This window comes from Vipera berus, assembly GCF_964194415.1.
Source record: "Vipera berus genome assembly, chromosome: Z".
NCBI classification, from domain to species: Eukaryota; Metazoa; Chordata; class Lepidosauria; order Squamata; family Viperidae; genus Vipera; species Vipera berus.
In genome coordinates this window covers 87,040,938-87,068,381 of record NC_138205.1, presented here as the reverse complement: position 1 = coordinate 87,068,381, position 27,444 = coordinate 87,040,938, and the positions used below count along the sequence as shown (strand labels likewise).

Genomic DNA, 27,444 nt, shown 5'->3' with positions numbered 1-27,444 from the left:
ACAAGTCAACTATATGCCTCATGTTGTTCTTCATTTGTCTACCACTTATAAACCCAGTTTGGTCACCATGAATTACTTGTTGCAGTACCCTCATTAATCTGTTAGCTAAAACCTTAGCAAATATCTTGTAGTCCGTATTCAAAAGTGATATTGGTCTATATTTTTTTGCTTGAGTGACATCCTGATCTTCCTTCGGAATCAAAGAAATAAAAGCAGTTTTCCAAGATGGAGGCACCCCTCCTCCCATTTGATTTGGCGGGATTCGACCCGCCAAACTGTGACCATCTGATCGACAAGGTCAGCGTCCTAACCCACTGAGTCACCGCGTCCCTATGAATATGACAATACCTATATTTTAAAAAAGAAAGTCACATTCAGCATTCATTGTTTTTCATGTTGTTTTCTAAGCAAAATTAACATTGCAAATTTGCAGGTAAAAGAATTTATCATTTATCAAACGGGACAGTATTACACATTTTAAAAATTCAGTGAGTATTTTCAGGGTGACTTAAAAACAGCTGGGCCTGTTTTTTGCTTTAGTTTCAGGAAACAATTCAGAAGGAATATTTCATCAAATTTGCTTCCTTAATGTCAGTTGTGGAATGGATAGATGCTTTTACATTAGAGACTACAAACTGGAGATTTCCAAACATTAGGACAAGCATATCATAAGCAAACTTTTTAAAATTGAAATTTAGGAATAGTAGCACTTTCAATGATGTAAAGAGTAAAGAAAATAAACCTGTAAGACAGATATGGACAGTAAGGATTTTTTTTAAGTGCATATTTTAAGGTCAGACATCCAGATAACATTTGGAAGTGGCTCAAACTTATTCCTCCGTGATACACTGAACCATTACATGGAAGAGGACAAGCACAATCTTATTTATAAGATTCTGTTATAAAAATTTCTGTACAGTAAAAGTACTGTAGTTTTAATCTTCCTTGGTGTCGATTTAATTGTCTACCTAGTCAACCTGGTCTGTATAGTGGGATTAGCCACAAATGACAATCACTGTGCAGGCCACAGAACTATAACAGAATTTATTCCAATCAGTTACATTTTTTGGAGCACTCTTCTTTATATCTGGAGCATCTTGGACTTCTGTTTTTCATACACCCTCATCCTGCAAGCTGTATATTTACATTCTTTGCATTCCAGCCTTGCTATCTAAATAATTTCTACACATCAATAATGGTATCCTTCCATTAATGGAGGCCTGACAGCTGCTAGTCACAATTCTTTAGGACTTATACAAAGTAGAATAAAAATGTTAATAACATTTAAACAAGAAGCATACTTTTGGCCTTGTTATATTGCAATAAACTCTTTTCTGAATTTCATACTAAAATGATTATTTGACTTAGATATTTTTCCTCATCCTAGGGAAAAACTATGAATAACTTATATTAATAAACTAAACTGTTGGGCGTGGACATAGTGCTATGGTTGTAAGGATAAGAATCAGCTGTAAGCCACTTTTTGCAATGACATTGTAAACTCAAACAGTTGCTAAATAAATGCAGTTTCCTATTCTGCCATAACAGTATGGCAACTTAATAATACAGTATATAGAAATGTCCATTTCCATCTGTGCTGTAACTGACACCTTGATAACTGGTATATATATCCTTAGACTTCCCCTTCCACTGTGAAAATATCTCTGTAAATGTATGAAGAGAAAAAGGGTTTGCATGTCTGGGTTTTATATCAGTTAAAATATTGCAAAACAAATCTTTGGGTCTGCACTGAATACTGTATACTGAGATTTTTACTAGCCTGTTCATATCTTAGGAAAATAAAATATTTGACTTCTTTTACTAGTAGAAGCTGTGAAGTTTTGTATTAACTTAAACTTCTAGATAGTTTTCAAACAAGAGTCTCACTTCAACTGTATGGTTGTGGTGTTGTTCAGATTTAAAAAGGTAAAAAAAATCCCAAATCCTTTTCCAAATTTCATAACTCCAAGTAAACTCAGTGAAAAAAAAACGTAAGCTCATTCTACTATAATGAAAAATCATTGACACTCTAAGTTTTATTGTCTGAAAAATAAAATATTAATCATTTACCAATAATAGAACCATTATTTTGCATTACATTGATAAGTAATCAAAGATATCAGTCAAGACATCAGACTATTCTCTTCCCAAAAGTAGACTACGGGAAAGTTATATGTTATAGATTTAAACACAACGGAATATACTTAAAAACTCACCAAAACTGTTTTTTAGGTTTCCTTTGGTCAGATGTTTCAATCTTTTCTGGTGTGATTTCCCATGATAATGGATTTGTGCCTGAGCAGCAGAATTCAGTTGAATGTTGCATACATTGCATAAAGTAAAACTGATGTGTTTCTTCTCCCTCTCTTTGTCTTTCTCACTGTCTTTGGGTGTTAATTCTGCATCACTTTCATGAAAGTACATGAAATCTGAAGTATAAGATATATTGTCTTGGGATGAAGTAGGACTCCCAGGCTTCTTCATTGTTTCTAAGATAAACATAAGAAAGAACTATGAGTGATATGCATCCTGAATGTCAACCTGTAAACAGCAGAAGGGCTGCATTTGAAACCCACTGCACATCATCTCATTTAAAGCCACTACACACCATCTCATATGGTAATGAAAATCATATAAGTGGGTTTAGAAAATACAAGTGTATGAAAACATATCATAGATTGTAAGGGAAGAAAATTAAATGGGATGCCTTTACTTACAGAGTACTTTGAAATGTCTTCTAAACATTTTCAATGTGGCTTGCTTTCTGTGCCAGCGAGAAAACTCCGTCTCTTAGAGGTGTGTAGAAACACACTTAACAACCTCCTTCTAAATTGCATGGCCCTAATACCAGTGGTGGGATTCACCCAGTTTGCACTAGTTTGGCTAATTTTTGTTGCCCAGGCCCACTTCTGGAAGTGGCATCCATACAGAGAATCAGTTGTTCAAATATTTGAATCACACCACTGCCTAGTACAATATCCTTTTTGTAGTTCACTGAAGAAATAAAGGAGTATCTGTTAAGCTTTGTTTGTAAAAATGTGTATAAATTTATCTTGGTTACTTTATTTTGAAAGCAATGCTAATGATTGTAATGTGAATTATGACGATAGCAATATTCCAGTATTTGAGAGGTTGCCACAAACAAAAGGTGGTCACATTATTCTCCAAAGCACCAGAGGGCAGGACAAGAAACAATGGTTGGAAACTGATCAAAGAGAGAAGCAACATGGAATTAAGGAGAAATTTCCTAACAGTGAGGACAATTAACCAATGGAACAGCTTGCCTTCAGAAATTGTGGATGCTCCATCACTGGAGGTTTTTAAGAAGAGACTGGACAGTCACTTATCTTGAGATGGATTAGGTTCTCCAGCTGGAGCAGGGGGCTGGACTAGAAGACCTCCAAGGTCCCTTCCAGCTCTATTCTATTCTATCTCTGTAGTCTGTTTTACAAGAGTTTGTATATTACAACGTTCACACTCACACATCCACATTTTATTTTCTATGTATATTTATATATTGCTGGTGAAGTAAAATTTTATTAAATTTAATAAAATTAAATTTTATTTAATTTTTGATGCAGCTAAGGAATCACATTGTTGAATGATTCTATATTTAAAAGGTTTAAATAAAGTGTTTAAATACATAAAGTCAATAGTTAATAGTCAAAAGAAAATAGTTAAAAAGAAAATTTTGATAGGAGAAATTTAAAAAGGTTCCTCTGATCAGTAATTTGAATCAGTGGAATTCATTATATGCCCCACTCCATTTATCCCACTACAATAAAGGGGTCAATTGTAGAAGTTAGAGGAAAACTTGATAACGCGAAATGCCTGAATTCTTTATTCTTTTTGTAATAAGTATTCTTATTATTTGGGATGTAAATTTAGGAAAGGACACAGAGGTTTTGAAAGAGGTCAGGTGTCTTCCAGGTGCTACTGCCAGTAGGGACAAGAAGCGTATTTCCAAAATAATCAAGAATGCCAGCAAGGACTGTGATGTGGAGGCTATTGTACATCTTGGCACTAATGATCTGTCCCAAAAAGATGTACTCTCTGTGCAGAATGATTTCCAGAGCTTGGGGCAGGAACTTAGCAGAATAGGCTGTAGGCTTACTTTTTCAGAGGTTTTACCAGTGTATAAGGAGCAAAATGGAAAAGGCCAGCATATAGCAGAATTTAATATGTGGCTAAAGGAGTGGTGTAAAGGAGAAGGCTTTGGTTATATTAGTCATGATGTCTGTAGCTGGTCCAATGAAAAAATGTATAAAAGAGATGGTCTGCATCCATCCAAGAAAGGGACTGAGTTACTTGGCAATGAAATCACAGCTTTTTTGGAGGAACATTTAAACTAAATAATGGGGATAGTGAGTTAATTGATACAGTACATCACTGTCTAAGAAAATAGGGGAAGCCAGGCACCACACAAGTTATGCAGCAAGTAAACACAGCGTCAGTCATAAAGGACTCAAATGTCTATACACTAATGCACAGAGTATGAACAGTAAGCAGGGTGAACTAGAAATTTAGGTAAATGAGGGCAGATATGATATTGTTGCCATTACGGAAACATGGTGGGACAAAACCTACCAATGGAACACACAGCTAGAGGGATTTAAACTATTTAAAAGAAACAGACTAAACAAAAGAGGAGGAGGAGTTGCTCTCTATATAAGAAATAACCTTATCTCTACAGAAATAGAGCACAACAATGACGAAAACTGTAAACCTGAAAGCATTTGGGTCAATATAAAAGGGGGGGGAAATGACATTGCCATAGGTGTATACTATTGGCCGCCCAACCAAGCAGAGGAAATAGATGAACTTTTTGCTAGTCAGCTAACTAAGGTATGTAAGAAGCACATCACAATAGTAATGGGGGACTTTAATTACCCTGATATCAACTGGGAGACAAACTCTGCACCAAGTGGAAGATCAAACAGATTCCTGTCAAACATAGCAGACAACTTTCTCTCCCAAAAAGTAGAGAAGGGAACTAGGGGATTAGCCATATTGGATTTAATTCTCACTAACAGAGATGAAATGATAGAAGGTGTCGAAGCCACAGGAACTTTGGGGGGAAGTGATCATGCAATATTGGAATTCAACATTCTGGAGGCACAAGCAATAGAACACAGACAAACTAGAGTCTTGGACTTTAAAAGAGCTAATTTCAATAAACTTAGAGAGACCATGGGAAGAATTCCATGGATGAGAATCCTAAAGGGGAAAACAACTCAAGAAGCTTGGGAAATTTTGAAAAGTGAGATAATAAAGGCCCAGTCTAGTACAATACCAACAAGGAAGAAAAATAACAGCTCTCAAAAGAAACCAGCATGGCTGCATAAAGAACTCTCTGATAAATTGAAAGATAAAAAGGACAAGTATAAGAATTGGAAAGAGGGGCACATAACTAAGGCAGAATATCAGCAAATAGCCCGTGCCTGCAAAGATGAAGTGAGGAAAGCTAAGGCTCAAAATGAACTAAGGCTTGCAACCAAAGTCAAAAATAACAAAAAAAGCTTCTTTCAACATATAAAAAACAAGAAAAAAGTTAAGGAAATGATTGGTCCATTAGTGGGGGAAAGTGACAAGAAGGTGACAAGCAACAGGGAGAAAGCAGAACTATTTAATTCGTTTTTCGCATCTGTCTTTACACAAAGGGAAAAAACAGTCCAACCTACCCAAACCAGTGCCATAAAAAACAGAATAGAAACGCAAGTTAAGATAGGCAAGAAAATGGTAAGTGAGCACCTGTCTAGCCTAGACGAGTTCAAATCACCAGGACCAGATGGATTACACCCCAAGGTTCTCAAGGAACTGGCAGATGTGATCTCAGAACCACTGAACTATATTTTTCAAAGATCCTGGAGAACTGGGGAACTACCAGAGGACTGGAAGAGAGCTGATGTAGTTCCCATCTTCAAAAAAGGGAAAAAAAATAGATCCAGGAAACTACAGACCTATCAGCCTGACCTCAATACCTGGGAAGATTCTGGAAAAGATAATCAAACAACAAATCAGCGAACACCTTGATGCAAACAAAGTCATCACTAAAAGTCAACATGGGTTTGTCAAAAACAGATTATGCCAGACAAATCTTATTACATTCTTTGACCAAGTGACAAAATTAGTGGACCAGAGGAACGCTGTAGATATAATTTACTTGGACTTCAGTAAGGCATTTGATAAAGTAGATCACAACCTACTACTTGATAAGATAGAAAAATGTGGGTTAGATAGCATTACCACCAGATGGATTCGTAGCTGGCTGACAGGCCGTACTCAGCGTGTGGTCCTCAATGGAACCGCATCTACATGGAAGGAAGTGTGTAGTGGGGTGCCCCAGGGCTCTGTTCTGGGCCCAGTGCTCTTCAATATCTTCATTAATGATTTGGATGAGGGGATAGATGGGGAACTCATCAAATTTGCAGACGACACCAAGCTGGCAGGAATAGCCAATACTCCAGAAGATAGGCTTAAGATACAGAAGTATCTGGACAGACTCGAACACTGGGCACTATCTAACAAAATGAAATTCAATGGTGACAAAAGTAAGGTTCTACATTTAGGCAGGAAAAATCAAATGCATAGGTATAGTATAGGTGGTACCTTGCTCAATAGTAGTAACTGTGAGAGGGATCTTGGAGTCTTAGTAGACAATCACTTCAATATGAGCCAGCAGTGTGCTGCAGCTGCCAAAAAAGCCAACACAGTGCTAGGCTGCATTAACAGAGGGATAGAATCAAGATCAAGTGAAGTACTAATACCACTTTACAATGCTTTGGTAAGGCCACACCTGGAATACTGCATCCAGTTTTGGTCACCACGATGTAAAAAAGATGTCGAGACTCTAGAAAGGGTACAGAGAAGAGCAACCAAGATGATTAGGGGGCTGGAGGCTAAAACATATAGGGAACGGTTGCTGGAATTGGGTATGTGTAGTTTAATGAAGAGAAGGGTGAGGGGTGACATGATAGCAGTGTTCCAATATCTCAGGGGCTGCCACAAAGAAGAGGGAGTCAAGCTATTCTCCAAAGCACCTGAAAGCAGGACAAGAAGCAACGGATGGAAACTAGTCAAGGAGAGAAGCAACCTAGAACTAAGGAGAAACTTCCTGACAGTTAGAACAATTAACCGGTGGAACAACCTGCCTCCAGAGGTGGTGAATGCTCCAACACTGGAGGTTTTTAAGAAGAGACTGGACAGCCATTTGCCTGAAATGGTATAGGGTTTCCTGCCTGAGCAGGGGGTTGGACTAGATGACCTCCAAGGTCCCTTCCAACTTTATATATTATTATTACTTTATTAATAAATTAATTAATGTTATTTGCTAAGAGCCAGAACTGAACCTTCATCTGAAAGGTAGATTTTTTAAAAAAAATATATTATTTAAATATTAATAAAGGTGGGATAAAAAAATAAAGTAAATAAAAATAAAAATATTTACAAATATTTACAAATATTTATAATTTAACAGATTGGGATTTTTTAAAATTTCAATTTAAAATTCATAAAAATAAATAAAAAGTAAAAGTAAAAATATCTGTAAATATTTATAATTTTAAAGATTATAAATATTTATAAATATTTTTATTTTTATCCCACCTTTATCAATTTTAAAATAATGAAAGTTGGTGAACTCTTTTTTCCTCTTATTTTCTCCACAACAGGAACCCTATGAGGTGGCCTGGGTTTAGAGAGAGTTTGGCCTAAAGTCACCTAGTCAGTTCTTATGCCTAAGGTAGGACAAAAACTCATGGACTCCTAGTTTCTAGCCTTCTGACATATTATCTTGATTTTGTTTTTAAGTCCCTCTTTTAAATTAATGTTCAAACTATAGAAACTGATAACATTTTAATACTTTTCACAAAACAATGTACTAAGCTTTAGCTTCTTCATTACAATAGATTCTGGTATTTGGAATTTTCATGAGTTTTCATCATCAACCTCACTTGTAGAAAAATGCCTCAAATTTAAAATAATTACATTTTAAAAATTCTGAATCCAAGAAAACACACTTAATGCCTTGTACCAAATAGAAATACTTAAAGCAACATAGTCAGGCTCCTTAAAACATAATCATATGTTGCTCTAATTTCACATCTTCCAATATTCCCCAAAAATAAAAATGTCAGAATGTGGTAATTTTAAACAATTAAACTCAAATTTAAAATGGACTGTCTTCATCCATCTGCTAATGAATTGCTGTAAATTTAGAAGCTATTTCATATCGGTATCTTTAAATGTCGAATGGATTAGTATCAGTTTTGAACATTTAAAATACTATGAGAAGCAATAAAAGATTACACAAGCTGAGAAGAGTTTTGAAAATAATTTAAGTTATAATTCTTTGGGATAAAGCAAAACAAACATAAATTGAAAGTTATACAGACATTAACAAAAGAAACAGAATTGAAATTACTTCTCCCCCTCCTTTTCTGATCCTTGTTTGATGAGCTTATATGTCCATAATCTTTTCATTTACAAGTTTTCGGATAAAATAAATATAACACATAATAAAAGTCTGCCACAAGCAAAGTGTTTTAAACTCTTTTGCTGCGCTTGATTATCTTTTAAACAAGTTACCTAAAATGTATCTAAAATTGGGAAATTATGCCCAGTTAAATAATTGTGCCTAGTGATGCACACTGAATTTATATGACAGTCTTAAGAAACACATTGTCCTTTTTGACAAATGTGTATACTAATTCATGACTAATTTGCTGGAAGGATCTTTGGTCACTGGTGAAGCAAGTCCAATCTCTATCATGTCCATGGAGAATTGCTTTCATTAGTAGAACTGTTACTAATCATCACTGAGATAGATCAGAAAGTTACAGTGTAATGCCTGTAGATGGTCATGTGTTTGTCAAGCTTTAACATTTATCCCTAATACATTTGAGCCTATTGCCTAGATTTTATTTTCTGGTGTTCGAGCAGTGAATAGAATGTGCAAAATCATTTGTACCATACACAATGTGCAGTAAGTTTAAAAGAAGGGATAGGAAGTTGGTTTCCTCTTGTTAGCATTATTTGATCTCTAAATAATTATGTAACTTGGTGTTGTATTTTTCTAGGATAGTTTAACCTACTAAGAACATAATGAGATGACATTACTTCCAAAAATATAAACAGCTGAAATAACTGAGTCACTCCCTGAAGTTTCAAGAAAACTGTACTCTTATCATTATCACAAAAATAATTACTGCTCCAGTTTTCATCCTATCCTAGTGTTGAAAATAGTATGAAATATTGACACACCCAATAGAATTTCCAGAAGATACCATTTTTTCTGGAAGAGTATTTGAAAGGTAAGGTAAGTGGACAAGACATATACTGCTAATTGACAGAATATTACCTGAGAAAAGCCACTCAAACAATTTATCTGTACAATAGTAATTTTAGCAGAGTATTCCTGAGATTATATACTGGTATAAATGATGCTATTGGGGTTAGTCAACATGATGTTATCCAGAGTTTTATGGGCAGGTTCTTCTTCTTCTTCTCCCAAGAATTTACAAAATAAAAAAAATAGGGAACAGTGAAATACTAAAGAATAACTGCATGGAAACGATCAGGGATTCTCCCACTAACAGCTAATAAAAGATTTAAAAAGTAATGATTACAAAATCAAAGGAAAGGGGCATGAAAGAACAAAGCATTAAATAAATATAATGAAATAATGCCAGTAGGATCACAACATGCTATCATTTATATTTTCCAGGTTCAATACATCTGTACTGAAAATATTCTCCACTAGAGAGCAGCATGAATTTAAAGTTATAAAATACTTCTATGAATAAGTACTCATAATCAGGGCTTTTTTTCTCATAGAACGCTCAGAACGGAGTTCCGGCACCTTTTTGGGATGGAACCTTGTAGGGTAGGCAAGGCGGGTTGTATGACATGTGTGAGTTCCGGCACCTTTTTCTTTTACAAAAAAAGCACTGCTCATAATAATGTTTTATCTATACCGGTTTACACCTATACCAATATTTTTGAACTTCAGTTCAGAAATCAGATACTACACAGTATAAGTTGTGCATATATTGTGACTAACATGAGTTAAATAAAAGTGTGCATAAACACTGGTGGTTATACAGATTCATATGATTGCATTAATAAATTGTATATTGCATATTGATGAGACAATATACAAAATTCTAAGATGGATTCAAATTCTTAATATGGATTTACTCTATGCAGCATAAAATCTATGCATTCTGACGGCAAAGAAGAATTTCTTTTGGCCACTATGTCATTCTTCAGATTTCCTGACAGTTTAGTTATAGTTTTTTGCTGAATTTAAGTACAGTCCTTTCATCATTCTTGGATTTGTTTTAAATTGGTTACTATCTGTCCATTGGTGTCCTTTAGCACACCAATTTGAGGTTGGAAACCTCTTCTGAGTATGGAGTTCTTTTGGTAGGCTTTCTTTGTTTTTCCGTGTCTGTTTCCATATTTGAAGATGGTGCACACTCTGTTTTAGGCACACATGGACTAGTTTAGATGAAAGGAATATCCACAATTGACTTTTGAGATTGTATCAGAGGATATTATAGTATCCACTTCAGCTCAGGAGGGAATAGGGAAATGATGGATATTATATAGTCATCTCAAGATTAAAAGGGCAATGTTATAGCCCTTTTTAACTGTGGTTTGCATAAAAACCTCCTCCAGGATGTGGTATAATTTATGAAAGAGTTCTCTACCAAAGATTCATGTTCAGATCTCTGTCCACATAAAAAGAATAAGATTCTGTAAATCCTTTTGTGAGAAATAGTTTTTACATTTCTAAATGTATAATTGGAGTGTCAGATATGCTTATAAGAAAGTGTTTTTACAAGCATATCAGAACTACGATAAGAGATAGGTTGACAAACCATCTAGCACTAGGCAGGAATGATCAGCCTCAGTATCTATCAAAAAAGAGATGTTTTCCCCTGAGCCTCCCCCCTTCATTATTTTATCAAGCAACACTCTGCTCCACTTACTGTACACTCATTCTATCCTCAGTAACCATTGAGGGATATATTGGTTTTACCTTCATTGATTTCTCCCAGCACCTGAAAAGATGTAGGAGATTCCAATGAGCAGCCTTTTCATAACAGGTTTTATCAAACAGGGGGTAAACACAAAGACAGACCAATTACTGTTTTTTTAATTCCAAAAATATTTTCCTGCTTGACTCTGTAGACTTTCACTTAGAACTAAGTCTATTATACTGGCAAACTTCTCAAACTTTTCCTACAACAAGCCATGCCTGAACCTTGGCAGACATAACAAAACTTTTTAAATTTGCCAAGCTCTTAATCAGTTTGACCTGATTACTATTAAGGAAGAAGATGATAAGTAAGTTGTTGGTTAGTATCTTTGAGAGTGTCACTATTTCTAACTTCTCTAGCACTTTGGGACCCTACATGGTATCAGAAGATATGAGCATGGAATATGACTAAAAGGAAATGAATGTATATACATTAAAGTGAAAGATGACTGTTTTGAATAAATATTTGGCACAAAAAATATATTTTTAGCAAATGCAAGCTTTTTCTACATTTTTGGCAAGTACTCAAAAGTTCTAATAAAGTAAACAGGTCTCAGTCTTACTAATGATAACTCTCTTAGAATAGATACAACCAACTAAAGATGTAGGATTTCCATTTCCTAGTACAAACTCCAGAGTAATTTGAAGAAACTTGAAGAAACTCAGCAAAACTAGTTTTTCCTGTCACTATATATATATATATATATATTCTAAAGTATTGTCAACAGAATTCTAAAACTGCAATTATAATTTTGCTGACAGAAAATGGAATCTATAGAGCAGATAGAAAATCTGTTGGATGTCCATCAAACCCAGCCAAATGGTCAGTGGTTTGCAATATCTAACCATCTGGAGATCACTAATTTTGTATTTGTGGCCTGAATTCTTGAATTATGAAAAAAAGCAACAACAACCAACAACCCATGGATAGAGATAAACCCAATTTCATTCAATGAAAGTTTTACATTTATATTAATAGGATTTAATGTTTATATTGTCAATAAATTTAATAAATTCCCTCATGTCAAATTAATTTTTTATTGGCATCTTCTGTGAGAAATATGATGAAAGCAAAAGGCTTTGTGTAGCTAATGGTGCTCCAGAGTGTTGGAAACATGATTAAAACACCAACAAAATTAGATTGGTAAGAAAAGAGTTTATTCTGCAGAAAATAGAAAAAGCAGTTTGCAAAGTGCAGTGGATCTCTGAGAGAAGCTTCAACAGAAAGTTCTAAACCAGAGACCACACACAAACATTCAAACTCATAGCATTATATACACTTCTATCGCAACGCCCCTGTCCCCTCCCCTTCAGTCCAGTTTGAAAGGACTTCAGAGGGCACAATCTTGTCTGAGACGAATAGCCAGAATACATCATCCCTCCCCCTGGTTACATTGATTCAAACTTCCCCTGGCCACCATTTTGTCTTGTATACCTTATAGCCAAGCCTCCTGGAATCCAGTGCCTATGTGCAGTTTGGCTTGGCTAATTCTTTTATTGTTATTCAGTTGAAACCGTTTTATTTTTAAACTTCTGTGTTGCTCACAAATGCCACTGGTTTTGCAAGTACTTGCTTAAATATTTTACCTGTGTTAATAAATTGAGTAAGCTGAAAAATATAAACTAACAAGATTGAACGAATACAAAATATCTTTATTTCTCCTTTGGTTTACAATCATTTCATGCATTGAAAGAACTGAAAATTAAACTTTATGAAATTATTCTTATTTCAGGTTAATAGATTAAATAGAACTGTACAGTATTCTTTACATTAGATCATTGGTAACTATTAAAACTTTATTTACCAGGTTTAATCCTGGATTCCTGCAAAAATAACTTACTAAGCACTATTGCCTTTTCACAAGTTCCTATGTAATAAGAACACATCTTTGCTAAGGTCCCTATCTTAACTAACTTTTTTTAAAAAAAGTATTCTAATTACAAAAATAAATTAAAATCTGAATTGCTGCAATGCAAAAATGTCAACCACCAGAAACATCTGTTTTCAAGAATGTCTCTTATCTCCACATAAACCTTGTGACATTTGTAAGAAATAAAACAGGCAGGTCAATATATTCACCTTATGTGGATGTTTATACAGCTGCTTCCCTGCCTGATCCAAATAGGTTTGAGGCATTGTTCTGTCTTCTGCGATATGGTATGTCAGACATTAGGCTGTGTTTGCTATTTGGGGGGGGGGGATTGTGGTTCTTATGCAAGGCTAAGCACAGCTCCTCTTTTCTATTCATTAAGGTTTAAACATAATCCTGCAGAGTTACTCGTTACTCAAGAATAATTGCCACTGAAAAAACAAATTCACACTTGCTTTCAGATGTGCATTTAAAAGTACCACCTGAACCGTACTTTGTAAAACCATCGCTGATTAAGCCAATCTTTACATTGCTAGAAATGAGGTGTCCTATCATCCCCCTATATTTTACTGTCTTTTGGTGGTACAGTAATCAGTTAATACAGCTTTTCCCTTATTCACAATTATAAAAATTTGTAATGCTTTCTTCATGTTATGCCTGATTAATACTGAGAATGAATAACTGTATTACATTAGATGCTTTCTACACAATTAATATTTTGCAGTATTATATTAAGCTCTTTCATTAAATTCTCTCTATAGCTAATAGTTTGTGGTAAACATAAAAATAATTTATGGCAATTATCAAAACCCTTCTATCTTATAAAAGCTTTGTATTACATTTGCTGTGCAAAACAGATGTTTATAATAGTAGTTGGAATGTTTAGATCAATGAACAGATTGTATACTAGAAGAGTCTTAAATAGAAAAATGAATTTCTATAAGAATGTGTATGTGTGGGTATATGTATACATATTCATACATATACACATCTGCATCTTCATTAACACATACACATATAAATGCCAGTACAAAAAGAAAGAGCATAAAAGTATATATCCGTCCAAGAAAATGAATGAGAATTTAAAAACCCAACAATTAAATAGCATTTAGGAAAGCAATACAGTCCTGTTATTTTCTCAATGAAGGATTGAGGGATATGTGACTTTGAAAGGGATGCTTCATGTCTAGGAGCATTTAGATTTTACATTTTTTTGGCTCAGGAATATTTTCTTATGTAATTTTTTTTTGCTTTTTGACTTGTCAACTATTTTTGCTTTTCAGTCTTGTTTATGTATTGTAGAATTGGAAAATAATCCTCAGAGTCAATTAATTATTGCAGCTGCTTAGTGAAATAAACTTAGCAGCCACTGTCATTAAGGAGGTGAATTAAGTCAATTCTAGGCCAGTAAATCCACAATGATAGATGAACTCATTCTTTCCATTTAGTTATGTGCTTCTTGTATTGAAAAGAAGGAAAACTGACTGCAATGTATTGGGATTTTTACTTGTACTGATTAATGTGTCTGTTTGAATGCTGCTTAAAGGTTGCTCAATGGTGTGTCTGTGTAATGGTCAATGATTAAGCCAGATTTGCTGTCTCCAAGAAGATCATTGGTTGATTTGGGGCAGAAATGGGCTCCTTTAAACCTATTGGCTGCCGCCTAGTGGAAAACTGTATAAGTAGCTGCACAGCAGCCACTGTTTCAGTTCTGCTCCTGTTTGCCTCAATAAAGCATGTTCCTGTTTGCAACCTTCCGTCTCGCTTATTGCCTGCAAAGCCCCAAGGCAAAGTTTTTTTTCCAAAATTTTGAAATGTCCAGGCTGAAATCTAGAAACTAGAACTGAAATCTCAATAAACTATGCATTAAGCTGAAGTCCAATGAATGTAATAAAATACTTCAAATTTGTTTATCATTTAATATGATTATTTACACTGCAAACTGTAAACCTACTTCTGAAATAATTAAACAAGAACAATGTTTAAAAGTCTGTTTTCTTTTTGCATTCAAAGTCAATTTCCTTCTAAGACTGTGAACATTTCATTGCCTCAGTTCTGATGCCCTTAAAAGCAGTAAGGTATGAAAAAATAAATTATGAAGCTTTTCAAGATATAATCATGGAGAAAAGCTTACCACTTTAATAATCAATTCTGGAAAAAATCTTTACTGCTAAATTTCCATTTGTCAAAGAAAAAAGCCACAATTCCAGAAGGATAGTACACAATAACTACTTTTGTTCAGAATTGATTATACTATCAATAACTATCTAACGATTAATGTAATTAATTATATTAATGAATAACACACATATACTCACATATACACACAGATATGCATGCATGCACATACTTATATAGACAAGCTTTTAAGAAGCTTGTCTTTATCATAAACATGAGCTTTTGCTAAATTATTCCCTAGATATGTATTAAGAATACACTGATATTTTAAAATGTGCATTTAAATAGATTCATGGACTAACTCTGTATGTTGCTCATAACAAGTGACATTATGTTCAGTGGGTTATTCTATTGGGGGGGAAATCAACCAATAGCAAAAAATTACTAGTAATTATTCTTTCACAACTATTGAAATATCATGTCATAAATAACTATTGCTACATACTAACTTATATATTACCTACACTGGTACAAATAATAGAAATTTTTTTTGTTCTTTTTAAAAACTTTTTACTGTATGTCTTGTAACAGGCCATTAAATCTTCAACAATGAATTTTTAATTCATTTTTAATAATGTTTTGCCTTTTACTAATTACCAAGTATTTTAAACCTATACAGTCCATGGTTCAACAATTTATTCATCATTATGAAAAATGAAGCCTTATTGTGATAATGGTATAAAACATAAATGAGTTCTGTAGCAAGAACTAAGACCAGTCAACACTACATATTAGTTAGTAATACATACCTATTTGTCAATTTGGTATAACAACAATAAAGTAGTAGTTTGGAATAGTCTTACATCTAAGGATTTTTTTTTAGAAATCAAAGGATATATAACATTTAATAATTGTAATACGCCAGCATAACTTTAATTTTTGATTAAGAAAATCCATCAGTTATTTAATTTTTGTCTCAATACGTAGTGAAAATAGAAAATTCAATCCATTCGATTACATTTTTTTGTTATATGACCTTTATTGTATCTGAGAAGAAAGAGCTAATTTGATGAATAACACAAAAAAAATGTTAGGCCCTAAATGTTATAAATATAGCCATTACAAATTCAATGTGATAGATTTTGGTTAGGGTGAAGCACATGATACTGCTTTGTTTAGCATCAGCATCATAAAGTGCTTCATACATAATAGAGAATTTCCACAACCAATTTTTGGTATTTTTTCAGTAAAGTTTAAGATCATTTTTTCTTCTTCCTAAAAATATATTCCCAAGTCCTAATTATTCCATTACTTGAACATCCACTGACTATGATCCTCCTTACAAGCAGGGCTTTTTTTGTCATAGAACGCTCAGAACGGAGTTCCAGCACCTTTTTGGGATGGAACCTTGTAGGGTAGGCAAGGCGGGTTGTATGACATTTTTTTTACAAAAAAAAGCACTGCTTACAAGGATTATAAATGAAAATAGTATAACTTCAGTTATGTGTGCTTTAAATTAACAATGTTTAAAATTATGGAAAAAATAATGAAAAATGTTTTCCTTTCTTTTTATGTATCTAAAAATAGAAATCATAGTTATTTGCTACTCTTCTGAAGATTTTACAGACTGCTTTTTCCTAGTGAACAGAAACAAAAACATGAAGAAATGCCTCAAAGCTATTGCTATAATGAAGTGTTATTCCATGCTTACACTCTGTGGAGTGCTAAGGCTGGTCCTGCTGAGTGCGCAGACTCTTTCAAGCTGCTATGCCTCATCTAGCCACATCAGTAAACTCTTCCAGTATGCCTCACTAAGCTTGCACTCTGTGGAAAAGTAAAGAGTTGCCTCATGAGTAAGAAATTGAGAAACAATTTGCTGAATTTGATAGAATTAAACATTATGATTCAAGCTTCGTGAGAATAACACATGGTGAATTCATGGCAAGTAGCTTTTAAAATGTTTCCCTGAAATATTGACTGAAGCAAATATTGCTCTCAGAGTGAGAAAATAATTAGAGAACTGCAGCTCAGAGAAGCAAATCAATTGTTGTGGTGTTGAACTAACATTAGGGAGATGTAGGAGACATGGAAGTTCATTAAGTGGCTTGGGGACAGCCTCTTTTGCTCACACTGGGTTGCTCTTATGAGGAAATTTAGAGCAGTCCATAATACATGTTTCTGAGTTCCTGTGCCAAAGGCAGGTTAGAAATCAAGTAAATAAATTTATTGTTTTTTGATGTTTTAACACAACTCTTTGGTTCATAAAGCAAATAAAACATAAAAATACAAGTACAAAATGTAAATTCAAAGGCCCAAATCACAAAGCATATTTTTTAATAAAGGGAATAAAGAAGTCTTCACCTTTATCCAAAGGACCATAAAGATGAAGTCAGTTCTATCTTTTTGAGAAATTGTTCTGCAACTAAGCTGTCATTACCAATTTTTGTCCATCAGGGATATTTGGAGCACTTTTACATGTCACCTTTCCTCACAAAACAGTGAGGACCTGTAATTATTCTCATTTCTTCTGACTTTGAAATGCTTAAGAATATGCACAGATCACCAATCTGTATGCCATTTTGCTATCTAGTAGACTGAAAAAGGGCACACTATGCACATTCCCTAAGATGCTATCTTCTGGAATTACCAGAATAACCTCATTCCTAGATGGTCCAGGAAATCTGAGTGATTACTAAGAAAGAGAGCTTCATTCTGCCCCAGGAAATTTTCATGGCAGTTTCTTTGAATTTTTGAAATCAGATATTAACAGCTCTAACCATGGGGGGGAAGAAAATGCCAGACAATGTCTACAGATCAGCAAGAGTTTTCAGGGTAAGGAAATTGATAGTGACAGTGAGAGACAAAATACAATAATTGTTTTGAATCCAGGAAGCAGTGTGAAGCAAAGGACACCATCAAAAAGAAACAGCTAACCAGACTATGCAGAACTGCATCATTTCAAAACAGGAAAAATCTCCTTTCCCCAGTTTTAATGTAATTGCAAATAAACAAAAGCAAAGTTAGGAGGAATAAAATCTCAATTCTCAAAGATACCATGTGCACTGGTTTTAAGACAGTAGGAAAGATCTTGTGTGGAAGTGAATTCCTTTCATGAACCAGTTCATTTTCTTGAAACCAAGGTAGAGAGAGAACTAGAGAGAGAAAACTTCTTCCCACCCCCGTTTCAAAGCCGAAGAGCCAGCGCTTGTCCGAGGACGTCTCCATGGTCATGTGGCCGGCATGACTAGACGCCAAAGGCGCACGGAACGCTGTTACCTTCCCACCGGAGTGGTCCCTATGTTTCTACTTGCATTTTGACGTGCTTTCGAACTGCTAGGTTGGCAGAAGCTGGGACAAGTAACAGGCGCTCACTCTGCTACGCGGCACTCGGGATTCGACCCGCCAAACTGCCGACCTTCTGATCGACAAGCTCAGCGTCCTAACCCACTGAGCCACCGCGTCCCTTGAAATCTAATAAATACATGATAGGAAATAATCATTTTTTTCATTTCCTACTTGTAAGCAATCCAGTTAATTATGGCTTGAATTAACTCAACTGCTTAGCTTTATAGAACATACTAAACCATAATTGTACTATACTTACTAGATATGCAGAACATAGCATTGCAAATTGAGTTTTTTCAAGGGGCAAAAAGCATTGCAAATTGACATTTTCAAGGTATCAGGTTCCTGTATTTCAGAAATCCAAAAATGAAGCTATAATTAATAATAAATTAATAAATTCAATAACTAATAGCTGAAGTTAATGGTATAGAGGACAATGACAAGATAACTTAATTGGACCTGTACAAAAATTACTTTTGATTGTTTCTGAAAAGATATTCCAATGAAACATTGATGAGTTATTGAAACACAGATTAACCACATCGCTAATTAAGGAATAGCACAGCTTTACTCCATGGCTCTGCAATGTTATGTAATCATTATAGAGATTATCTTGGAGAAATTAAGCACCTTAAGCAGCATTCTTTAAGCCTGGGAAACAGAAAAAAGTATTAGAGAACAGAAAAGGGGGAAAAGGGGAAACCCTTAAAGTATTTTCAAGATTCTGTTACATTAATATAATAATTAAAATAATAATTTGGCCAAACCTGTGGCTTCTGTTTCCTGTTCTGGCCTACATCCAGAGGCTGACAAAATGGGAAGAGTTGAATGCACAATCTTAGGAATGATCAACCTTTGTTCCCTTATAATATCAAGTTTATCCTCTGTCGCTGTAGTAGTCCCGGAAGAGACAATACAAAGCACTCTAATCTTCATCTTGCTCTCCTTTTCCAACTAGATGTGCTTGCCAAAGGATATTAGTTTGTCTGAAAAAAGGCAAATGTTCTCTAAAATCAGCATTTTAAAATGTTCTCTTGGCTTGGATGTAGTATTAAGTTTGCAGAAGCCTTGTGCTTTACTGTAGGTATACCGTATTTTCCGGCATATAAGACGACTTTTTAACCCATGAAAATCATCTCAAAAGTTGGGGGGTCGTCTTATACGACCAGTCGTCTTATACGCCGGAAAATCAGCAAGCCCGGGAAGGCACGCCCTCCCCTCTCACTGTGGAGGAAGCAGGGCAGGCTGGCGTCTGGCGGGAGCTGGCAGGGCAGTCCTGCGCATGCGCGTGCTCCCCGGCTGTTAAGGACCACTCCTTAGCAGCCGGGGAGTGTGCGCGTGTGCAGGACTGCCCTGCCGGCTCCCGCCCGACGCTCTTCCCTCTTGAGGCAGCATCGCTCCCCGGCTCCTTAGGAGTCCTCGGGGATGCTGCCTCAAGAGGGAAGAGCGTCGGGCGGGAGCCGGCAGGGCAGTCCTGCACGGCTCCCGCCCGACGCTCTTCCCTCTTGAGGCAGCATCCCCGAGGACTCCTTACGAGCCGGGGAGCGATGCTGCCTCAAGAGGGAAGAGGGACTGCCCTGCCGGCTCCCACCCAATATTTGAGAGGCTGCCACAAAGAAGAGGGGGTCAAATTATTCTACAAAGCATCAGAGGGCAGGACAAGAAACAATAGTTGGAAACAGATCGAAGAGAGGAGCAACCTGGAATTAAGAAGAAAGTTCCTTACAGTGAGGACAATTAACCAGTGGAACAGCTTGCCTTCAGAAATCATAGATGCTCCATCACTGGAGGTTTTTAAAAAGAAACTGGACAGTCACTTGTCTGAGGTGGTATAGGTTCACCTGCTTGAGCAGGGGGCTAGACTAGAAGACCTCCAAGGTACCTTCCAGCTCTATTCCATTCTAAATATGAGCCAGCAGTGTCCTACTGCTGCCAGAAAAGCCAATGCCGTCCTAGGTTGCATTAACAGAGGGATAGAATCAAGATTACATGAAATGTTAATACCCCTTAATGCCTTGGTAAGACCACACTTGGAATATTGCATCCAGCTTTGATTACCACAACATAAGAAAGATATTGTCAGGGCCCACTTCAAAACCTCATCCCAAGAAAGCAGAACTCCTGGAAGCAGATTCTTCCAAAAGGAACTTTTATTAGGAGAAGCTGATAGCAGGCATACTAGACAGGATGTGAAGGTTTCCTGTGCAGATCGATAGGTTAAAATGTCCCAAGCAAAACCCTTCCCCATAGTTCATCCGGTCAATTCAAATCGGCCAATCCCCAGGTGTTAGGTCTGTCATGGGAAATGGGAGATAACATCAGGCCGGCTCCGGTTTCTAGCAGCGATGTTCATGTGGTGAGAGCAGAGATAAACCAGCTGCCAGAGGTTACATTCCTTTCTTCCTCCCGCCTCTACTAGCTGACATCAAGGGAGAAGAAAGTTCAGAGAGAAATGATGCAGGAAAGCAAAGTGTTACATTGCAGCAATAGAGGAAGTCAAGGCAATAACCCGCAAGCACTCCCCACCCCCCTCCAGGAGTATGGCAGAACCCAGGAAGAGAAGAGAGTGAGAATTTGGTCACGAAAGAAATAGAAAGAGAATATGGGGTCTATAGGTATGGGTTCTCACAGATATCGAGACTGTAGAAAGTGTGCAGAGAAGAGCAACAAAGATGATTAGGGGCCTGGAGGCTAAAATACATAATTAATGCGCATGCCCAAGATGGCGGATGTGCTTGGCTGAGCTCCGCGAGGAGCTCTGGCAATTTTAGCGACCCTGGGAGCCCCACAGGAATGTTACTCTCTCTGTGCTGGGGGTTCGGATTAGGGTCGAGGAAAAGCTTCTGGCAGTTATTTCTGGAGCGGCTGTGCTGCCTGTCGTTGACTCTGTAAGCCCGGATTTTCTGAGGACCCTCGGCTGTTCGAGTTTGGGAGGGCCGTGCAGGCCCAGGAAGAATTGTCTGAGCCCCGTGCTGTGCTCTGCCGCGCCGACCAGCTGACTTTCGGGGCCGCGGGATATTCAGGATATCCCACCCCTCACTATGGGGGGTGAGTTATTACCCCCTGTAGATAGGGCTTGCAACTTGGGAGTCCTCCTAGATTCACAGCTTTCCTTAGAAGACCATATAGTAGCTGTGACTAGGGGGGCCTTCGCCCAGGTTCGCCTGGTGCTCCAGTTGCGGCCCTATCTAGACCGGGATGCCTTACGTACGGTCACTCATGCGCTCGTGACCTCTCGTCTTGACTACTGCAACGCTCTCTACATGGGGCTACCCTTGAAGACCACTCGGAGTCTCCAACTGGTACAGAATGCAGCCGTGAGAGTTGTGTTGGGAGTTTCCCGACACTCCCATGTCACACCTTTGCTCCGCGAGCTGCATTGGCTACCAGTTGTCTTCCGGGTGAGGTTCAAGGTGTTAGTAATGACCTACAAAGCCCTACATGGCATGGGTCCGGAATACCTTGGGGAGCACCTGCGGCCGGCGTCAACTTCCCTCCGCCCAGTACGCTCCCACAGAGAGGGCCTCCTCAGGGTGCCACCGGTCAAAGAATGCCGACTGGTGGCCCCCAGGGGGAGGGCGTTCTCTGTGGGTGCACTGGATCTTTGGAAACATCTTCCGGTCGAGCTCCGGATGGCGCCCGATCTCCGCTCCTTCCGGCGCGATCTTAAAACCCATCTCTTTGAACAAGCTGGCCTGGCCTGATGGGACGGGGTTGGATTTTATAAATGGATTTTAACTGTTAATCTGTATTAATTTATTATGGGCACTGTTTAATTACTTTTTAATAATGTTTAATTTTTGTATCTTGTTTTTATGTATTGCCCTGTTCACCGCCCTGAGTCCTTCGGGAGAAGGGCGGTATACAAATTAAATTAATAAATAAATAAATAATAAATAAATAAAGAATGGTTGCTGGAATTGGATATGTCTAAATTAAGGAAAAGAAGGATCACGGTTGACATAATAGCAATATTCCAATAGCAGTGTTCCAATATCTCTCAAGAGGGAGACAACGTATTCTCTAAAGCACTTGAAGGCAGGACGAAAAGCAATGGATGAAAACTAATCAAGGAGAGAAGCAAACTAGAACTAAGGAGAAATTTCCTGACAGTTAGAACAATTAATCAGTGGAACAACTTGCCTCCAGAAACTTTGAATGCTCCAACAACAATTTTTAAGAAGAGACTGGACAACCATTTGTCTGAAATGGAATAAGGTTTCCTGCCTGAGCAGGGATTGGACTAGAAGACATCCACAGTCCCTTCCAATTTTATTATTGTTATTCTTTTATAGATGAAGAGGTGTAAAAGACAAATCCTCTTCTCTCCCAGTGATTCTGCTCAAAATCACTATTTTCCCAGTGTAACAATCAAATTTCCAATTCTTGCCTGGTCACTCATTGCAGATCATTCTTTCTATGCCAAATTTATATTATTTTATTTCTATTCAGGTCATTCTTTTTTTGGTAAACAAGGCTTGCTTATAAGCCATGAGTTGCCCAAGATAGATACTAAGACTCCTTGTTTTCTAGCATTCCCCACCTTCCCAACACACTTTATTCAGTCTTCAAATTCTAACAGAAGATAAGTGAATTCCCAGAATCTCTATATTGAATGTATGGAACACTCAAATTTACTAAATACCAAATTACAAAAATAAGTTAAACTGAGAGTTCTAGTCTGGCAGCATTTTTTTTTGCTGTAAATAAGCATCAAAGCAAAAAAACAGGTAGTCATCAAGATATGGATTTAGCAGCTTGAAGATGACAGATAGACCCTTTTTAAAATTACAGTTGCTGAAGAATTCCCCATCATTCACTCTTATATTTCTGAAGGAATATTTAAACTAAACAACGGGGAGAGTGAGTTAATTGATACAGAACATCACTGGCCCCAGCAAACTAAGAAGATAGGGGAACGTAGGCACCACACAAGTTATGGAGCAAGTAAACACAGGGTCAGTCATAAAGGACTCAAATGTCTGTACACCAATGCGCAGAGTATGAACAGTAAGCAGGGTGAACTAGAAATTCAGGTAAATGAGGGCAGATATGATATTGTTGCCATTACAGAAACATGGTGGGATGAATCCCACAAATGGAACACACAGCTAGAGGGATTTAAATTATTTAAAAGAAATAGACTAAACAAAAGAGGAGGTGGAGTTGCTCTATATATAAGAAATAACTTTATCTCTACAGAAATAGTGCACAACAATGATGAAAACTGTAAACTTGAATGTATTTGGGTCAATATAAAAGGGGGGAAAATGACATTGCCATAGATGTATACTATAGACCGCCCAACCAAACAGAGGAAATAGATGAACTTTTTGCTAGTCAGTTAACTAAGGTATGTAGGAAGCGCATCACAATAGTAATGGGGGACTTTAATTACCCTGATATCAACTGGGAGACAAATTCTGCACCAAGTGGAAGATCTAACAGATTCCTCACAAACCTAGCAGACAACTTTCTCTCCCAAAAAGTAGAGAAGGGAACTAGGGGATTAGCCATATTGGATTTAACTAACTAACAGAGATGAAATGATAGAAAGTGTCAAAGCCACAGGAATCTTGGGGGGGAAGTGATCATGCAATATTGGAATTCAACATTATGGAAGCACAAGCAATAGAATACAGCCAAACTAGAGTCTTGGACTTTAAAAGAGCTAATTTCAATTAACTTAGAGAGACCTTGGGAAGAATACCATGGATGAGAATCCTAAAGGGGAAAACAACTCAAGAAGCTTGGGAAATTTTGAAAAGTGAGATAATAAAGGTCCAGTCTAGCACAATACCAACAAAGAAGAAAAATAACAGCTCTCAAAAGAAACCAGCATGGCTGCATAAAGAACTCTCTGATAAACTGAAAGATAAAAAGGACAAGTATAGGAAGTGGAAAGAGGGGCACATAACTAAGGCAGAAAATCAGCAAACAGCCCGTGCCTGCAAAGATGAAGTGAGGGAAGCTAAGGCTCAAAATGAACTAAGGCTTGCGACAAAAGTCAAAAATAACAAAAAAAGCTTCTTTCAACATATAAGAAACAATAAAAAAGTTAAGGAAATGATTGGTCCATTAGTGGGGGAAAGTGGAAAGAAGGTGACAAGCAACAGGGAGAAAGCAGAACTATTTAACTCGTTTTTTGCATCTGTCTTTACACAAAGGGAAAAAACAGTCCAACCTACCAAAACCAGTGCCATAAAAAACAGAATAGAAACGCAAGTTAAGATAGGCAAGAAAATGGTAAGTGAGCACTTGTCCAGCCTAGACGAGTTCAAATCACCAGGACCAGATGGATTACACCCCAAAGTACTCAAGGAACTGGCAGACGTGATCTCAGAACCACTGAACTATATTTTTCAAACATCCTGGAGCAGTGGGGAACTACCAGAGGACTGGAAGAGAGCTGATGTAGTTCCCATCTTCAAAAAAGGGGAAAAAAACAGATCCAGGAAACTACAGACCTATCAGCCTGACCTCAATACCTGGGAAGATTCTGGAAAAGATAATCAAACAACAAATCAGTGAACACCTTGATGAGAACAAAGTTATCACTAAAAGCCAACATGGGTTTGTCAAAAACAGATCGTGCAAGACAAACCTTATTGTATTCTTTGACCAAGTGACAAAACTAGTGGACCAGAGGAATGCTGCAGATTTAATTTACTTGGATTTCAGTAAGGCATTTGATAAAGTAGATCACAACCTACTACTTGATAAGATAGAAAAATGTGGGTTAGATAGCATCACCACCAGATGGATTCGTAGCTGGCTGACAGGCCGTACTCAGCATGTGGTCCTCAATGGAACTGCATCTACATGGAAGGAAGTGTGTATTGGGGTGCCCCAGGGCTCTGTTCTGGGCCCAGTGCTCTTCAACATCTTCATCAACGATTTGGATGAGGGGATAGATGGGGAACTCATCAAATTTGCAGATGACACCAAGCTGCCAGGAATAGCCAATACTCCAGAAGATAGGCTTAAGATACAGGAGGATCTGGACAGACTCAAACACTGTGCACTATCTAACAAAATGAAATTCAATGGTGAAAAAAGTAAGGTTCTGCATTTAGGCAGGAAAAATCAAATGCACAGGTATAGTATAGGTGGTACCTTGCTCGATAGTAGTAACTGTGAGAGGGATCTCGGAGTCCTAGTAGACAATCACTTCAATATGAGCCAGCAGTGTGCTGCAGCTGCCAAAAAAGCCAACACAGTGCTATGCTGCATTAACAGAGGGATAGAATCAAGATCACATGAAGTACTAATACCACTTTACAATGCCATGGTAAGGCCACACCTGGAATACTGCATCCAGTTTTGGTCACCATGATGTAAAAAGATGTTGAGACACTAGAAAGAGTACAGAGAAGAGCAACAAAGATGATTGGGGGACTGGAGGCTAAAACATATAGGGAACGGGTTGCTGGAATTGGGTATGTGTAGTTTAATGAAGAGAAGGGTGAGGGGTGACATGATAGCAGTGTTCCAATATCTCAGGGGCTGCCACAAAGAAGAGGGAGCCAAGCTATTCTCCAAGGCACCTGAAAGCAGGACAAGAAGCAACAGATGGAAACTAGTCAAGGAGAGAAGCAACCTAGAACTAAGGAGAAACTTCCTGACAGTTAGAACAACTAACCAGTGGAACAACCTGCCTCCAGAGGTGGTGAATGCTCCAACACTGGAGGTTTTTAAGAAGAGACTGGACAGCCATTTGTCTGAAATGGTATAGGGTTTCCTGCCTTAGCAGGGGGTTGGACTAGATGACCTCCAAGGTCCCTTCCAACTTCTTCTTCTTCTTCTTCTTCTTCTTCTTCTTCTTCTTCTTCTTCTTCTTCTTCTTCTTCTTCTTCTTCTTCTTATTATTATTATTATTATTATTATTATTATTATTATTATTATTATTATTATTATTATTATTATTATTATTATTATTATTATTACTACTACTATAACTGATTGCAGAGATGCTGCATCATCACCCACCTCTCTTCCCCAATCCCACTCCAACTTGGTTTATATAATATGGTGGTTTATAATTTGCAGTAGTTACTTCACCCCGCAAAGCTGTATTTGCGTGTGGCTGAAACAGACCAATGTTTATACATACATAAAACTATTTATTTTTAAAAGAAGTACTTTGGTTCATTTTATGAATAATTATATCTTTCATTGTATTCTCAGTGTATATTCCTGTGCAGTCTCTATTGATTCAGCATCAAAGTTATCAGGGTAACTATTTTCACATACTTGAAAATAGTTTTATTTTCACATACGTCTTGTGAAAATAAAAAAACAACAATCTACGTCAAGTTGCAAAAGAAGGCTAAAATTATATCTCTGTATTATTTTACATAAGAATTAAACTGAAAAAGTGTTGAAACAATTATTAAACATGGAACTGAATACATTAGGAGTTGCATACCAACAATTACATCTTTCTTCCCTTTTTAAAAATATTTTTCTCATTCCCTCTCGTTCCCACTATATTATTTTAAGAAACCCTCCTCCACTTCCTGTCTCCTAATAGCACATGCTTTTCACACAGCTGGATATGTAAATCATAAGGGAACATTTAGCAATGATAAAAATACTGAAATGCACAATATCTCAGTATGACAATTGCAGCTGGGTTTCAACTGAGAAGCAGACTATGAAAAAATCTGATATGGTACTTGGATGATGTGGAATTAATTTCTCTTGCCACTAAAAAAACTATTATTATTTTTTGAAAGAGATGGGTTAGTTTCTTCCGATCATGTTAAAGTGATTGAGATAAAGGCTGAGGTATACCCCAAAATAAAACAAGCAAGATTTCTCAAGACAAACCAAATGTATTTTCCATCTATTCATCTTTCTAAAACCTTTAAAATTTGAAGTCAACACTTGACATTTTAAAATTTTAAAGACAAAAATTATGAGGAAGCAAACCAGTGTTCAAAAGAAGAACTGGTGGAGGAGACAAAGGTAGTCATAGTAGAACAACTATTACCACTAATTATTAGTAGCCTTTAGGTAAAAATTATCTAGCTCAAGGCTATTATATTGATTCATTCATATTTC

At 36.8% G+C, this 27,444-nt stretch overlaps 1 protein-coding gene across 1 annotated transcript in view; it reads right to left on the bottom strand.

Annotated features, from left to right (window-relative positions):
* ZNF385D (zinc finger protein 385D) overlaps positions 1–27,444 on the bottom strand; it is a gene marked incomplete at both ends in the record, with an annotated part of 377,714 nt that overhangs the window by 298,450 nt on the left and 51,820 nt on the right. Inside the window, 1 exon segment of the mRNA XM_081344842.1 lies at positions 2,217–2,489. Coding sequence (XP_081200968.1) covers positions 2,217–2,489 — 273 coding nt within the window.